Source organism: Coffea eugenioides, chromosome 1, assembly GCF_003713205.1.
Source record: "Coffea eugenioides isolate CCC68of chromosome 1, Ceug_1.0, whole genome shotgun sequence".
Lineage (NCBI taxonomy): Eukaryota > Viridiplantae > Streptophyta > Magnoliopsida > Gentianales > Rubiaceae > Coffea > Coffea eugenioides.
Window position 1 is genome coordinate 33,653,017 of NC_040035.1, and position 17,102 is coordinate 33,670,118.

Here is a 17,102-nt window from a genome sequence, read left to right on the forward strand (position 1 = left end):
TTATATAAGGAAAAATGACCTGTTTCATCCCTTACATTTCACAAAAATATTCTTTTCGTCCTTCACTTTTAAAACGAAACAATTTGGTCCCTGACATTTAAAAATTAAACCTATTACATCCCTGAATCTAATTATCAATCTAAATCAAACCATCCGATAACCCAGTGATAAATTTCGGAGATAGAATTGATAGATCATTCCGTCAACTCCATCATATTCACATGACATTTATTGAACCAAAAAAAATAAAAAGTATAAGATCATAAAAGGTCATCCTTTGTCTTGAAATAATAGAGTTTTTTTTTTGGTAAATCTTTTCATGTACCATTAGTATATACGCTTGCGAGTCTAGATGTATATCACAAATACAAAATGTGGCGTTTAAATTTAAATTGAAATGATGTGGTAGTACATAAACCCATCAGTGTATACAATGACATTGTAAGAAAGATTAATTCTTCTTTTAGATGTTATAATTTTTTATTTTTTATTTTTGGGTTCATTAAACTTCACGTGAATATCAAGTTGAGTTAGTCAAGTGATCTACAAATTATACCCCCCAAAATTTGTAATTAAGTTGATAGATGGTTTGATTCATATTGATAATTGGGTTCAATGATGTAATAGGTTTAATTTTTAAATGTCAGGGACCAAATTGCTTCGTTTTAAAAGTGAGGGACGAAAAGAATATTTTTATGAAATGTAAGGGATGAAACCGGTCATTTTCCCTTTATATAATTTATTCTTTAAAAAATTCATTGAACCAGGGTTGAATTAGTTTGACCAGTTGAACCGTAACCTAAACACCTCCCTAGTTACGAGTTTGATGATATGGAGTCAAATGGTATATTACTAAAGCTACACAAGGAATAATTGCTCTGATATGACGAGGCAATGTTCTATTTCTACTAAGAGCAAATGCTTGGAGCTATACCCATAACGTAAGTCGCATTAACCACAATGCTCGTGCACGGTGATCTCTTCCTCAGAGGTAACTAGTCAAGTAAAGATCATGATCTTCCGTCACCTGACCCAAAATAGGCATAGACATAGGCATTTTGCATTTTGAAATGGAATAGTATTAAGAACCACAATTGGATGAATTTATAAGAAACTGAGGTGAAACCAGGCCCGTAAGGGACATGACATTTATGGCATTATTGCATGCATTTACTATGAAATAGCGTTATGGTGTCTTCTAATTACTATATGACATGTTGTATATGAGTTACTGCTTGTTTGCCCTGTGAACAATATGGATTCTACTCAAAAATGGTTTTGCGTGCTTCTTCTCATCTTTACTGTGGTGTTAGACTTTAGTGCAGTTACACTTGGAAATGGCCAGATAGAAAAGAGAGGTCGGGTGGTGATGCTAGTGGACATAGAGGTGGTGAAGGGTTTGTTGGAAGAGATTGACGAGGTGGTGTAGGTGGAGATAGTGGAGGAGTTGTGGGTGGCTTAAATAAAGGTGGAGGGTTAGAAGCAGGTGTTGGTGTTGGAGGAGGGTTTGGTGGTGGTAGCAAAGAAGGGTTAAGTCATGGCAGTGGATTTGGAGCTGGTGGAGGACTTGGTGGCAGTGGAGGAGGAGGAGGTGGTGGCCTTAGAGGTGGCTTGGGTCATGGAGATGGACCTGGAGCTGGTGGACATGTAGGGGAAACTGGTGGAGGTGAAGGGAGAGGAAGTGATGATGGAGGAGGAGGAGGAGGCGTTAGTGGTGGCTTTGGGCGTGGACAAGGATTTGGAGTAGGATGGACTAGGAGATGGCATTGGAGGAGGAAGAGGTGGAGGTGGTGGCAGAAGTCTTGTAGGAGGTTTTGGGCATGGTGGTGGATTTGGTGCAGGAGTAGGAGGAGGATTTGGAGGTGGTATAGGTGGCAGTTTAGATGGTGGAATTGGTGTGGGAATTGGAGTTGGAGTTGGAGTTGGTGTAGGAATTGGCGCTGGTTCTGGCAAGGGTGTTGGTGTTGGAGGTGATATAGGCGGAGGCGGCGGAATTGGTGTGGGAATTAGAGTTGGAGCTGGTGTAGGAGTTGATGCTGGCAAGGGTATTGGCGTTGGTAGTGGAGGAGAAGTAGGAGGCGATATAGGCAGAGGAGGTGGTGGTGGCCATGGAGGTGGAATTGGTGCTGGCAAGGGTGTTGGTGTTGGTAGTGGTTTTGGTAGCGGCGGAGGAGGTGGCGAACGGTAAAATTCTGTTGCTCCATGTAAACAGATACATAAAACAATCAACACCTCATCTAAGCAGATACATAAACAATTTGCATGTTGTTTTTGCGTTCTTATTTTGGTGTTACTCAAATATGCTGCAAAAAGACTTCTATAAATTGATTACGTACTGGTGATTACTTTGTATTACCACTACGTTTAAGCCAATGCAATCCAATTTCTTCTGCACCCCAAAAAAAAATAAAATCCATGCCATAGCCACCTTTATCCGGTTCAATTCCTTGTTGTGCAAAACAAAATCGTTAGTTGAAAGTTAGCATGGTATGCACATTCTTTGTCAATGAAACAATAGAATATGCAGAATTGAAATGCAATTAGAGAGTCAAATGTGTCATCAACTACCAATTTCTAATATTCGGACTCACCTCAAATTGGAATGTTCTTTCTTCAATGTATGTTATGACATCCATCCTAACAGCCTCTGCTCTTTTACCTATCCAACAATGACAACGGCTTCCTTGAAAAAAACTTCTGTTTGGTGTTATCAACTAATTTGACATCTATATCAGCTTTACATCCTCAATATTGAAAGGTACATGTACAAGGGCTTCTTCACCCACTAAACTGGTAGCAAGGTGTAAAATCTCCCAGTCATCCAACTACGATTGCCAGTAGAATAAAACATACGCTTGATTGTGCAGCACTTCCTCATCAGAAATGGATGTCACAGATTGATCATCAAATCGTAGCCACTTTCCATTGAGAAGGCGGGCATCTGCAGTATAGTGGCCCTTTGAAGGGTCCATACCATGATGAGTTATAGTTGCCACAAGTTCATATCTTCTACCCTGTACCAGAAACATATAAACCACAATCTAATTAAAGAAATACCCATAGGAATTATATATAAACATGTCTGTATGTCATCGAAACCCATCGCAATTACATATATTACTAAATTTCAGGAACTCTTTCGGCAGATTTTTACATCAGCTTTATTCTGAGGTCTGAATCATTTCTTCATTATTTTAAAAGAAACAGAGTTGCAATAACGACTGAACTGTATCTTTTATTTCCGTAGTTTTGTTGAAGAGGTCATTCAAGGGACTGCAAAATGGAAACCTCAATTTAGCAACCAATGCCCCCCAGGTCCTAGATATTCGACGAGAGCAGTATAGGGTACAGCTGCATGAATGTAATTAAATATTTGGATACAAGTGGGGATGTGAGTACAGAGTAATTTGTCTAGTTCAACATTTTTTCTAAAAATGTTTACCATCCAAATAAAGTATCCAACCATTGGAGAAAGACAGGCATATGAAAGGTAATACGAATAGCTTTATGCTTCACAATACAACAATGTTAAGCTAAAAGATGTCCTATTTAGGTTTATGGCGGAGATATTTGTGCTATGTGCCATTCCTGATACTCATTCCTCGTCTCAAGTGCCGAAATTGGCACTCGCTGCAGTCTATAACTAAGCAGCAACATAAGATATGACAGGGACAAATGGATCAAGCTAGACTAAACCCAAAACAGCAAAAAGCTTTTCTCATTCACTGGAGGTTCATTATGTAAGAGACTCTTTTAACTCCACGGAAATGGGTAAAAGCTCTATGTTACAGGGAATCATAGAGCACTTCCATGTCATGGGGCAATGAAAAGCACCTTTTCAAGATGCCTCACAATATATAAGTGGGTAAAAGAGTTACATGACTTCAAACAAAAAGGCAAGAAAATCTTTTCAAGAATAATACAGGATATCCACAGAAACGTTAATAAGAACTGCCAAAAAGACACAAGATGTAAGTCGAAAAAAAATTCAGCAAAAGCCACAGTGGTAATAATGCTTCACTACAAAATAATGGAGCAAATAGAAAGTGTACCTCAGAAGTAGAGACAAGCAATTCACGCCCAAGAACAAGCTCCAATGGGAAGTGTATAGGCTTACGCAATTTTGTACTTTTCTGGCCCTCGTAGCTGAATCGCATCAAGTGCAATACCATTATCTTTGAGAGCCCCAGAATTTTAACTGATTTGCTAGCATTAACCACCTCGGCCTGAGACTAATCATGTATCCTCATGCAATCAGTATATACTTAAGGATAGTTATCTCCATTCTTTGAGTTGTTTTTTATTTTAAAAAAATTATAACTACCACTAGAAACTGTCTTCTAACAAATGGAAGACATGAAAGACCAGGCAGAAACTATAAGAAGAACAAGCTCTTATATTTTAAAGAAAAAGAGAGGAAAAACTCTTAATTTCATTATTAAACCTAACCAGGCACACCATGGTGTCAAAACACTAGAATCAGTAAAATAAACAGATAAGACAACAGAATGCATCACAGCAGATGAGACAAGCATCTGATACAAACAATTTGCTTGCAGCCATAGTGGAAAAGGGGCATCTGTCTAAAGCCAGGGATACAAGGAACAGCAATGTTCACATGTGGTACCATACGGATGGGTAGGGGGTACGTATGGACTGTGTTGTTGGTGCAACTGTGCAAGCCAGCATCTGGCACATCTAAGCCCAGAAATGAAGCATCATGTCTATAAATTCCTTTGATATCTGATCTTCAACCAACCTTGCTGCCTTCCACTAGACTTTTGGTTCACTTTGTAGTTTTGGTACCCCCGATATAAGATCAGTATGTGCTGCAACCCATCCATCAATGTGGATGCCAGCAATGACATTGACCTGATAGCTCTCGAGTTGCTTTCCACTCGCATCAGCCCAGAATCAATGTCAATCAACCCTATCTATCCAAGTTCTTTCTCCATGGTCACCACTCACCAAGCTTCTCGATCCCCCCAAAACCTCAGTTTTGTATTCTCTTATTATTTTCCTGCTCTTTGTTTTCTTGTAATATGAATCTCTTCCTCTATTGCTCTTTATCCTTTTGATATCTTTCAGGATGACTCTCTCTTCATTCTACTTGCATTATATTCTGTGTCTTGGTTTACTTCTACTCCACAATTTCCCTTCAATTAGTTGTCCTATCATCAACTTATCCTGCTCTTCCTTTCGTTCTCTCCATTTCTTACTTTCTCACAGCCTTTTATATTCTTAGTGCCCAGTTGACACAAGTTCATTTCTCTTATTATAACTTATTGGAAAAAGCTCCCAGATTGATTAACTGGGCTTTATTAGCAATTACCTGCTTAAGCCTGTTTTATTCACATCCAGTTACAATTCTCTCAGAAGGAGCCTCGTGACCCTGTATTGCTAGAAATGGATGTGCATCCCGCATCAAGTTGCATCATCTAACAGGCCTGTTTTCATTTGATGGTGTTACTAAACTTTACAGTTGCTACTTTAGGAGCAAAGTCTTTGTATTTCTAACTGAATGCAGTAAAAGCCTAGTAGAACTACAATTTCAAAACAATCAACAATTTCAGACTAGCTTAAACAAAACAACTGACACAAGAACTCCTGGTTTCCTTTTCATTTAGGGTTTTCACCCCACTAACGTTATTCTGGATAGGGATGCAAACAGCGCATAAGAAGAAATACTGAAGTCCAAATTGTCTAATGTTGATGATGATGCAATAACATTAATATCTTTTTTTTATCCATGGCAGAAGGAAATAAAGCTAAAACTGTAGAAGGTCTAGACCCAATAAATTTCAAGAATTTACCTTTCCAACTGCAGAGGTTCGATAACCTTCAAGGGCCTCTGGAGCAGAAAACAATTTTAGTGCATCTTGTATGGTACAGACAGGATCTGGACAGATATTAAGGTGGAGTAAAAGAAATGGTTGTATAGTAGCTGATGCCTTACTACCTACAAAACCGAGTAGACAAGAATATTATAGACGCCAATCTGATAAGCATAAATGTGAAATCCACGCAAATAAAAATGCACCAGTGAATATTATGATGAAGTTAGAAAAGGCATCAACAATTTAAACAATTTTTAAGTTAAAAAGTTGGAAATTCAGTGATAATGAGGAATGTACCATGGGGCTTATCATAAAAATTTGTATGAAAAAGGCACCCATCATACAAATTCATAAACCGTTTTTCATTTTTTTAGAACATCTTAAGGCGCAAAAAAGGATCCCAACTAACTTATTCTCTTATAAAACACCCAATCACATCAAAAAGCTTGAAATTCAAATTTACATAGATGGGCATTATCCAAAAAATCTTTACAGACAGCAGGATTCAATCAAGCACGATGGTGAATCCAAAGACACAAAGCAAGAATACTCTAGTTCAGGTACATATTACATTAAGTAGGCCTGGCAAACAAAGATGTCCGTTAAACAACATCAGCCACACCCTTTTCAAGCACAGAGGGCTAGATACAAAGTAAATCATGCAGGATTAAGTTCGGGAAATCTGTCTTACTCAGGCAGGTGGAGGAACTAAGGTAATTTGCGAGTCGGTGACTGTTTTAGGACTCTGAATAATATCCTTGAATGGTAAGGAAGAAGAAAAGAATCCAATTGAGCGAAGGACTCACCTACAACTGAGATGCAAAATTTTTAAAATGAAGTCCACTGCTACCTGTCTATTTCCAGTGGATATTCTTTTTAAACTCGAATGGAAAAAATTAAAGCAAAAATGTTTAAACTTCAAATGCAAAGAGCAAACCATATTTTTTAAAATTTTTTGACCCCTAAAGTTACTAAGATTATGGTCCAATTTCATTTACTAATCTCATTTTTTTATACAAAAATCGATCGAAGTTATAGAACTTCTATTTTCAACTACAGCAAGAAATGAGCAGATATAATATTCAGATTTAAAGTTGTTTTTAAGGGTAAAAGCAAACAAATCTGACAATGATTACAGAGAGGAGATAATGGGAAATATCTACCAGCAACAGGTTTATGTCATCAACGAATCACGAATTGCTAACCCCAATCTGCCCATGAAGGGGCAAAATAAAGAACTTCTCAGCCCCCTCATTAGGGATTGGGAACAGCATATTTTGTTGCACACAAACATAAAATAATAGTATTAACCATAATAATAAATAATCACTCCAAAAGATCTAGACAATTACATAGATAACATAAAACGCAAAGACCACTTAGCTGGTTGAGGACCATTACCATAATCCCTTTAGTTTTCACTATAACAAAAAAGTATAGTGTGGGCATACCATCCTCAACTTCCATTATCCCTCTTCAGCTGAGCACATCCCACAAACCTTTTTTCTCAGTCCACAAAATTTCCAGACTAACACTTGCTATAACCATAAGATTTCTGAGCATGTAAAAGCTGGCTTGTTTAGATCAGTATTCCTATTCTTACTCTAACATTGACACACTCTATTTAAGGATGGCAATCAGATCCTTTGAGCAGTGGAAGAACTCTTCACTCTAATCAAGAAGCCAATGATAATCAAATCCTTTTCAGCAGAAAAGAACTTTCCACAAAATGATCTCAGGAGAGTATCTATGAGTAGAAAAGAAAGTCACAAGGAATAGGAAACAATAAAGTATCAAGGGAAGTATATTTTTGCATCATGAAGGCTGAAAGAAAAAGAGTAAATCCCCTTGTAATAGTATGAACATAACCAACCTCTTGCCTTCACAACACTTTGGAGTTGACCTCCAAAAATAGCGCTTAATTTTGATGGAACAAAGCTCTGTGTTCTTGTAATTGCAGTTTTGTTCTTTCGGCCAACTGTCTCCCAGTGATCATCATCATTATCCTCCTCAACAGATGATACCAAAGAAGTGTTTAAACCATCGCCATTTGAAACTAGTCCATCAAGTTTTAGTAATTCATCATGCATCTGATGCATGACAAAACTAAGAAACTCTTGAGCATCTTCTTGCCTGACAATCCGGAAAGGACAAACCATCAGATTTTATATACATTGAGAACAGGATTGCCATAAAAATCATGTATCCGTACAAGTGGCAAAATGGATAAATGGTTGATAAATGGTTTTTCTTTAATGGATAGTGGATAAAATTAATCCAATCCAATTACAACCATTTAGTAAATGGATATAAATGGATAGGGTCTAAATTGATAATGGAAATCCATAATCCATCCATTAAACCAGTTAGTAGAGTAGACTAGTACTGTAGTTTTTTTTTATTTTGGGCGTGCATACGGATTCCCATTGTCCATATTCCGTAGTCCATATTTTGTTGTTCTTGCAAGTTTTTTTGGTTCCTGGATGATGTTTCACAATTTTAGTTCATTCCCACACCTCTTTACTGCTTATCCTATTCTTATTAATTAAATTAGGAATTCATCAAAATGGATTACAATGATTGGTTAGAATGTAATCCAATAAATCAAATACAAAGATAATGTGATAAGAAAGTTTTGATTCGTAATGCTTAAAGATTATCTCAAGCCGCTACCAAAAAAAAAAAAGAGTGATTTTTTCCATTTCCATAATGTGTAAAAGATTGGCAATAAAAATTTCATTCTATAGCCAGGATAGAAATTGGAACAAACTATCTTACTAGAAAATTTGAGTGAAAATGAAAAAGATTAAAAAAGAAGAAAAAGGGAAGCAACTGGTTAAGGTTCAAATCCTGAGAATCAATTTTGAGTTTAAATCCCTTTCTTCCTTCCTACTTCTTAAGTTTCACCCTTTTCCTACTAAAAAAAATTTTAAAAAAAGCAACTTGAGTTCAAACATTTGATAATGATGAATTTAGTACTTGGAATAGATTTAGGCCCTATTTGGGGTTGCGGTGATTTTGGTAAAAATACACTTTTAGGTGCTAAAAGTACTATTCAGACGTTTGGTGAACATCATCCCATAAAATTAGGAGTGGTGCTTTGGGTGTTAAAAGCACTTTTAGCAAAAGTTTAAATTTGGTGCTTTTAGAGTAGCTTTTGTGATTTAAAAAATAAACATTAAATTTAATCATTTTGTCCTATATTATGAACTAAATAAAGAGATAAATACATTTAAAATTTTCAAATTACACATTACCCAATACAATAAGTACTTATTGAACTATGTCGCCAAATAATATATTTAAAAGCACTTGAGCACTTAATAAGTACTTTTATTAAAAACCCTATTGGGGAAGTAATTTTTAATAAGTTATTGCAACTCCAAACAGGTCCTAAGTAGAAGACAAAGAACATTTGATTATTAACCAACTAAAGGGAAAAATCTACTATATATATATATATATATATATATATATATATATATACTGAAGGAAGTACAAGACAATAACAAAAAAGATTCTTCTCAAATTTAAATAACTCATAGAGGCCAGCTATCAACATTTTGATTATTTGTTTCTAGCTCCACTTCTTTCTTGTGAATTATACAAGTGTTCAGCGATGATGTTCTCTAGTTTTGTGGACCCACAACAATGACGTTATCTGGAAGGAAGGAGTTGTGAGTCCTGGGTTTGCGTGCAATCCGTTTGTAGAGTTGGCGGTCGGCGTGAGATGAGTTTTCTGTCCGTCTTCCTATTGCATTCTATTTTCTAAATTGATTTATATGGATCAAGTGAATAATCCATGCAAATCCATCAATTTAATTGGTTAAAATGGTCATCCATTTAAAGTCATCATCCTTTTTTCAGTCATCCAAATCCATTTAAACTTGGTTTATATGGATGGATAAATGGATTTGAATCCATTTTGCCACCTGTAATCCGCACCACAGTGATGTCCTCAAGCATAATTCACATGTGATTCATGACCATAATCATTATCTTTCTCAGGTCTCATTTCCTAATTGTTTTCTTGTTATTCACATCTTTTCCTTCAGATATAAATACAGCTAAGTCTTAGCTAAGGCAAAACCCAATCACAATTAGCAATCACAAACAAATTTGTGCCAGAAAAAGGAAAAGAGCTGCAGTTACAACAACTAAAGCTCATGCCTGTTAATGCTAATGAAATTACAGAACAATGAGCTAAAATAGAAAATTCGTACAGAGTGCCGATTCATACTGAGACTACAAATGCTTGTATTTGCCCAGAAGAGTAACTTGTTAGCACTTTTGAAAATTTTCCATATCTATACAAAAAACTACCATTATATCTTTCAAAAGTAAAGAAACCAAAAAATTAATACATCAAAACATCAATGTACATGTATGCTAGGGTACAAAGAAAAAAACTATACAAATGTCTCATGTTCATATAATAAAATCTTCAAACCCATGTATAATATGTGTATTCCTCTAAAAAACTTCAATAGTTTTCCTGGTCATAATGTTATAGGTAGTTTTTCACCAAAAAAAAAAAAAAAAGAAAGCTGTTTCTAAAATGTCACAGCTAATTGACCAATTTATTGACGGAAAGTCACAAGCTAAAATGAATAAGCATCATGTATAACACATAATGATCAAAGGTTCAGTCTTTTTACAGACGAACTAGGATTACAAGGTTGATATCCTTTAGCTGTTACCAATAGACTGAACTCAGAATATTAGTGAAATACTTCCCTTCACATTTTGACTAAGTAAAAGAACTGACATGATTCTAGCAACCAGAGTAAGACAGAAGAACCAAAAAGGAGGAGGATCTTCTGGAAAAAGATAAAACCAAGATCATAAAAAAGAGCAATTTCAAACAGGAAGAGACCAAATAGAATACGTCCACAAACCTTGGTCTGCCTGAAAGACAATTAGGAATGTCTGGAGTGAACACTTTTAAGATGGACTCAAACATGAGAGGGCGAAAAGGCTGACCAGCTTCCAAAACCTCCAACTCTCTTCTTGTGCTTGAATTAGGAGGTATGTCAAAGTCAGAGATAAACTCAACAAATGCACGTAATGCCGGGTAACCAATCTAAGATGGATGGAAAACAAGATGGTGGAAATAAAAGTATTACGCTCAGCGTGTTAAATTCGCTATTCACGATCTTACAGATTATCGCAAAACAAAATCACATCGAGTTTGCATTGTTACCTCAGGTATATCACGACATCTTAGCTCCTGCAATAGTTGAACAAATGGAGAACATGACAGAAGTGCCTGGAGAGTTGCATTCAAGAAGCATAGATTCCCCAGATTGATTAATCCTCGAGGTAGCAATTGCCTAGCAGCTACAGCAGGTCCATTTGAAACCCCGTTAACATTACCCTTGGAACCCGGTTGCTCATCCCCTCCTGATAATGAAGAGGTAGACAACGGAGTTGCATTCCCCCGGACATGCTGCTTCAAATTTGAATGGTTAGACAAATTTGATATACTTTCAGAACTAAAAGCTTCCTCTCCTTGACTCGGTTTCGAGTATCCTGCACTAATGTATTGGCCAGAATTTACTTTGGAGGTGTTTCCATTTGCCTCCGCATTTATGGGACCTGACCTTGTAGGATTTTCCACAATGCAAAGAGGCTTTTCATCATTTTGTTTAGAAACTAACTTCACTGAGGGTAATTCCTTAGAGCAATCAGGCTCTGTCAGCTGAGTGTTGAAAATGCCAACAGATCGTAAAGTTGCAGCATCCAAAGAACCAAATGTAATGTCTATAGTATTTTTTGCAGGCTGTTTTTGCAAGGATTTGATCTCCTCTTCAGTGAATGATCCAAAATTAAACACCTGATCATACAAACAAGAAATATGGATAAGCAAACAAAGGGAAAGTGCAGAATATAATACACTTAATCTTCCTTAAATTGTTTGTCAAATCTGCAATTAAAACAGCAGGTTACTCAGGCAAACTAAGGCATTCCTAAGCTACCCACTCATACATCATGTGGCTCCGGTACAGAAGCAAAAGCATGATGCTCAATCATGTATTTTGATAAACAAATATCTAGCCATCGTGTGTAGCCTGTATCAAGGAACTCAAAATAAACACGCAAATTGTTCAAAACCAACAAGCTCATTCCCTTCAAAGCTTCAACATCAATACCATTGCAAAAGAATGAAGCAAGTAAGATTTCTAATAACATCCAAAGGTTGCTATAATAGAGTGTCAATGGACAGCAGGGTGGAAAATGTTCTCTCAAAATTCAGTTCATTAGTTTCCATTACTTCTTCAATGAAAAGGACAAAGTCATTTGCTAATACTAAAAAACAAACTGAAACTAACCACCAAATATACACTTTGTTACTACGTAAATGCTGACTTCCAGAAAATCTACACTATTGTAGAGATTTAGCATTTCAACTATTGAGCAACTAAGCTAGAGCTCTTTCCAAGAAATGGCACATAGAAAAGAAAATCACATAAGAATTCCATAGAAAAACTTGACACTTCAAGTAGCTTTACTTTTGATGGTACTAAACAACTCAGACAAATCTTACTCTGTTTCCTTAAGAAAGTACTACTGCATTAAGCAAGGAACCTTAAAATTAAAGAATTGTGATTCCAATTTAGCCATAAAAAAAGTGATACTGTAGTTGATTCCAATCACAAATTCTCCAACTCACAGGAAATTATCAATCAACACAACAATGTTTGTAATTAACCAAAGCGAGTTGCAATAGCCATCAATGGATAATTTTATTTTGCCAAAAGTTTCAAGATTTGTTTTTGCTTACAACCCATCACTTTCAGCATTTTCATTTTGTCATTCAGTCTACAACAAAATAATTACATCTTCCAAACAGCAGCAGATCATCCAAATAAAAAAAACACATGTAAAACAAGCATCTCCCAATATCGCGATGGCTTAAGGCTCTTCACTTCTTGCAGGTTCTTCAATTTTCCTCCCATTATTTTTCAACGTACAAACCAAAATTTTCCCAATCCATACTGAGCATTATAATTAGCACAAAGTAAAAAGGCTAGCAACTTTAATAACCTCCCTTAATTATTGATAAATCGCTCGAACCACAATTCTGGCAAAAACTAAACTCCAACGAAGCAATTCCTCATTATTTAACTCCATTCAAATAATCCCCTAAGAAAATCAAAACTTTCCACTGAAAATGCCAAAATTGAGGTAAACAAATAACCAAAAGTGCCAAAATTTCTTAATTGCTCAACCATTTCTCCCATTTTCTACTATATCCACCTCAACATAAACTAGAAATCAAGCTTTACCCACACAATCAACAGCATAAAGCAAAATAAATAAAAAAAATAAAAGAGAGAAAAGATCAACGAACCTGGCGATCAGTCATATTGGCAATGTGAGCAGGTCAAGAAGCTCAGACAAAAGTCACAGCTTGACCCATTAAGCTCGAATCGGAGCCGTTTCGGAGAAGACAGTAAGACGAAGTCTAGGGTTTGTTCTCGGACAAGAAGACAGTGCCAGACGTCGTCGTTTCTAGGAGACATGAAAAGCTTAAAATTAGCGAGAAAGGGCTCACATACGTATAAATGTACATGAATACAGAGAGAGAGAGAGAGCTGGTGTGTGAGTGTGTGTTTCTGAGAGAGAGAGAGAGAGAGAGTTTTAGGGTTTGTGGGTTTCTGCAAAAATTGAGAGAGGAGGTTCGGAAAGGAATGGGAAATGTTAAAGGGTAGAGAGAGAGGAGGTGTGTTTATTGTCGTTGGTGATGCATTTTTTTTTTTTTTTTTTAATTTTTTTAGGTGGAACGCACAAAGTTAAAGAGGGTGAAAGAAAAATGGATTTAAGGCTTTTTATCACATCAATTGTATGTGACAATTGTTGGAAACAATTGATGGAGAGGATTTTACCATTTGAAAAAAATATGAATGGTGAAGACTTTAGGAAAATTTCAAAAGTGTGGAATTATGAATGTAATTGTTGATGTAATTTTTTTTCAAAAAAAAAAAATTGTTGATGAATAGGTGAGTTGAGGAGTTAGGAAATTTATAATGAACAGTCGCGCGCTATACACGGGACAAGTTCGTCTCTTTGATATTTTAATTTTTGTACTTTGTTATTGTTGCTTATAGATTAAATTATTTGATGTGTTTATTTGAATGTTTGCACTTGTTATGCTAATATTAGTTTTTTTTTTTTTATATTGTCTAGTGTAACTAAAGGACCTTTGAGACATTGGATGTGCAAAAAGGGAGGTGAATGATGGAGGAAAAAGTGTAGCAATCTTGTCTTTGTTAATAGGGCTCATTTTAAATTTTCTATTCATGTAAGCAGACAAAAATACTTGACTTTTCATTTAGGTACAACTCGATAAAGAGGTGTTGTAAATGCAGGAAAGAGTAGAAGTAATTGTATGTAAATACATGGTTGTAAAATGAAGGTGGTACAATCATGATAATGAGAGTAGAAATGACAATTTTCAATTATAGAAAGGGATCTTTAGAAACTTTATTCACATTTTGTGCTATTTAATAGGAAGCACATTTATTTTATGTAAAGTAGTAGAAATCCAAAACTCATTTGTCTCTATGAATTCTATTCCACTTTCCATTTTCATTGTTAATTGTTTCAAAGTATAATGTTTAAGTTATGCCAAGTATCTAATTACTCTTTGAATGATCTGCACATTTGAGATTGGCTTCATTCATTCCCAAGCCTAATTAATGGACTACTAGGAGGGGAATCACTGCGCAATGCAATTATGCCCAATAATGCTCAATTTAATTGTAATTTACTGGCAATATTAGCTAATTCAAACGGCAACTAATATAACAAGTGTTACACAATATGCAAGTGTCCGGCTAGTTTGCATCTAAAAAAGAATGTGCGAAAATAGAAAAAATTAATAGGTAAATGATTTTGTATTTAGCGAGAACTGTATAAAATGGTTAGTAATTTGTAATATTAGCCGGTAAAAAGATGTTTTTATACATAAGTTAACAGCTATAAGTAGCATCGATATAGATATTTTTTGGTAGAATAAATGTAAAGAGTAAAGAACACAATAACATGTATAATAGACTAACTATCAGAAATTGTAAATTTGAAAAAAGAATGTAATGTCTTCATTATGAGTAAAGAATTTCTTAATGCTCGCTGAATGCTCATCAATCGTATGTTTTATTTGTTAAGATTGATCAGTGAACAATGACCATTGACATCGAGTATGCAATAGGTGACTAATTTGGTAATGGATAATTGTAAAAATAGCTGAAGGAATTTTTTTTTATGTTTCCATTAGTGTTGTTTAAATAATTTATTTTTTCATAGGAAGAAGACATGGGATACAATTGTTTTTAAAAAAAATGAGACACAAGAATCTATATATTTTTTATATTATTGTTGACCGATCAATGAAAATAAAGCTTGTAGTTGATGGAAAATGGCAGATTGCTTTTATTTAACTAATGATAAGCAGACTACATCATCTATTGCAGTTGGATTTCTAGACATCTGAATAAATATTAAACATGTGATACCATGGAAAAAATTTTTCGACGCCGGTATCATCAAAGATTAAAACTGTGAAGACAGTTTCTGATTCTGGAATAAACACAAGGATTTCATTATGCTGCAGCTGGTGCTCAAGAACGAAAGTTCTCTAATTTTGTTGAAGGCGTTCATGCTTGACACCAATCTGAGTGCTTCTATATCCAGTTTTGATAAGCAACGTGGAAGTTCTTTCACGATTTATGAAATGATCAACAAAGCGTGGAATTTGCTAATAGTAATAGATTAAAATTAGAATGTATGTAGAATGAGAAGGAGGTTTCTTGCAAAGAGATTAAAAGAACGAAGGTAAGGACAGAATAGTTCACCAAGCTGTTTGGAGTTGCTGAATGAAAATTTTGGTAAAAGCACATAGAATCGGATAAATTCTGATAGAGATCCGATTGCATTGAGGAAGCTACATGCTACTGCCTAGTGCCTGAATAATTATTAGCAATAATTACGAAGTATGTACTGAATTAGAAGTAATATATTGTATATATTAGAATATATGATAGATAGAATGGTGCTGGAACCTTGCAAAGTAAAAGAGCTTGTCTGCAAAAGATTTGGCAGGGGAGCTGGCCAACGCATGTAAACCTATGTCTGTAGTTCAGAAAATGAATAACGCCAAATATTAGACTTCCAGCATGGCGAAGTAATAGCGTGTCATGTCTTTTAATGCTATTGTGTTCACAGAAATCATCCCAGCCTTCTCCAAACGAATGGTCAGTGACCATTATAGGCCATTGTTGCAGTCCAATTCTGAGAATGATTTTGCTGGATCGGTGCTAAGCAAGTAATAATTCAAATTGAGAAGGAAATATCTGGAGAACATGAAGAATATAAATAATGTTGATAAAGTCTTTGTCATAAACATTTAAATTAGATCATTTAGATGTGTATAAAGAAAGGCCGAATCTATCCTCTATGGATGCACTTGAGAAGAAAACAACAAGCTGTTAAATTGTTATATGTGAGATGAAGGTATGATGTTGTTGTGCAGCTTGTTTCTGACATTGAACTAATAGAAGAAAGGTTGAAGAAGCGGAGAAAAAGAAGGCATCAATTCAAGGAAGCATGCGAGTGCAAGGCAGCTTCATCTTATGAAGATTTAAAAGCAGAGATAAACACCTTTGCTGTTTCTTTTAATGCTGAGTGCAGACCTATTTTGTACCATAAGTGAAGAAATTTATTGGTTATAGTAGAGGATGGTAAAGAACGGTTAATAGAAAAGACCATTCAATGTTATTTATTAGGTGTGAGGTGTCATTTGATCACAATATAAAGTTAACATCTACCCTGTACTTGCAATGTTTAATTGGCTGAAAGGAATTCATAAATACCATGTGTTTGTCATGTCTGTCATATATGCAGTCAAGGAATCAGTCTACAGAGGAGCAACACGAGCTGAATTTATAATCTTTATATACCAAAGAAGGTGGCAGGTCCAATAAATAAAGAAGTGTACATACATAGCTGGAGGTTTAGAGAATTGATGGCAATACTTGCATAAAAAAAGATGACAAGAAACAGAAAAGCACTCCAAATTATATAAATTTTAAAGTCGACACGATGCACAAAGTAAGTTTCTTGCCAGGAATCCAAAGATTTCTGCGAAAACCTCCATGATATCCAAGATGGAAGATTGCAGCTCATTTTTGGAGGGCTGGCAGGAACACTGATACAAAAGTAATCATCAATGTTAAATGATGATGCAAAAGCTGTCTAACAGAT

At 35.5% G+C, this 17,102-nt stretch overlaps 2 protein-coding genes across 3 annotated transcripts; one reads left to right on the top strand and one right to left on the bottom strand.

Moving 5' to 3' along the window:
• The first annotated feature begins 1,255 nt into the window (after nt 1–1,255).
• LOC113770846 (glycine-rich cell wall structural protein 1-like) lies at nt 1,256–2,188 on the top strand. The gene is made up of 3 exons (XM_027315457.1): nt 1,256–1,397; nt 1,487–1,726; nt 1,842–2,188. The coding sequence occupies exons 1-3, from the start codon at nt 1,256–1,258 to the stop codon at nt 2,186–2,188; spliced, it is 729 nt and encodes a 242-aa protein (XP_027171258.1).
• Nucleotides 2,189–2,540: 352 nt separating this feature from the next.
• On the bottom strand, nt 2,541–13,532 carry LOC113780272 (ubiquitin carboxyl-terminal hydrolase 24-like). 2 transcript variants are annotated; one of them, XM_027326094.1, is made up of 7 exons: nt 13,192–13,532; nt 11,041–11,673; nt 10,736–10,920; nt 7,711–7,970; nt 5,814–5,959; nt 4,053–4,226; nt 2,541–3,014 (listed from the first exon to the last, which is right to left on the bottom strand). In XM_027326094.1, the coding sequence occupies exons 1-7, from the start codon at nt 13,204–13,206 to the stop codon at nt 2,826–2,828; spliced, it is 1,602 nt and encodes a 533-aa protein (XP_027181895.1). In that variant the 5' UTR covers nt 13,207–13,532; the 3' UTR covers nt 2,541–2,825. The 2 variants fall into 2 exon arrangements, with proteins under 2 accessions (XP_027181895.1, XP_027181890.1); XM_027326089.1 differs by having other exon boundaries at nt 4,053–4,232.
• Nucleotides 13,533–17,102: the final 3,570 nt, after the last annotated feature.

Coding starts and splice junctions, on each gene's coding strand:
- LOC113770846 (XM_027315457.1), top strand. CDS start 1,256: ATGGATTCTACTCAAAAATGGTTTTGCGTGCTTCTTCTCATCTTTACT. Junction 1,398..1,486: donor GGACATAGAGGTGGTGAAGG/GTTTGTTGGAAG, acceptor GGTTAGAAGCAG/GTGTTGGTGTTGGAGGAGGG. Junction 1,727..1,841: donor CGTTAGTGGTGGCTTTGGGC/GTGGACAAGGAT, acceptor GATTTGGTGCAG/GAGTAGGAGGAGGATTTGGA.
- LOC113780272 (XM_027326089.1), bottom strand. Junction 10,921..11,040: donor GATGTCGTGATATACCTGAG/GTAACAATGCAA, acceptor CATCCATCTTAG/ATTGGTTACCCGGCATTACG. Junction 7,971..10,735: donor TGTCTTTCAGGCAGACCAAG/GTTTGTGGACGT, acceptor CCGGATTGTCAG/GCAAGAAGATGCTCAAGAGT.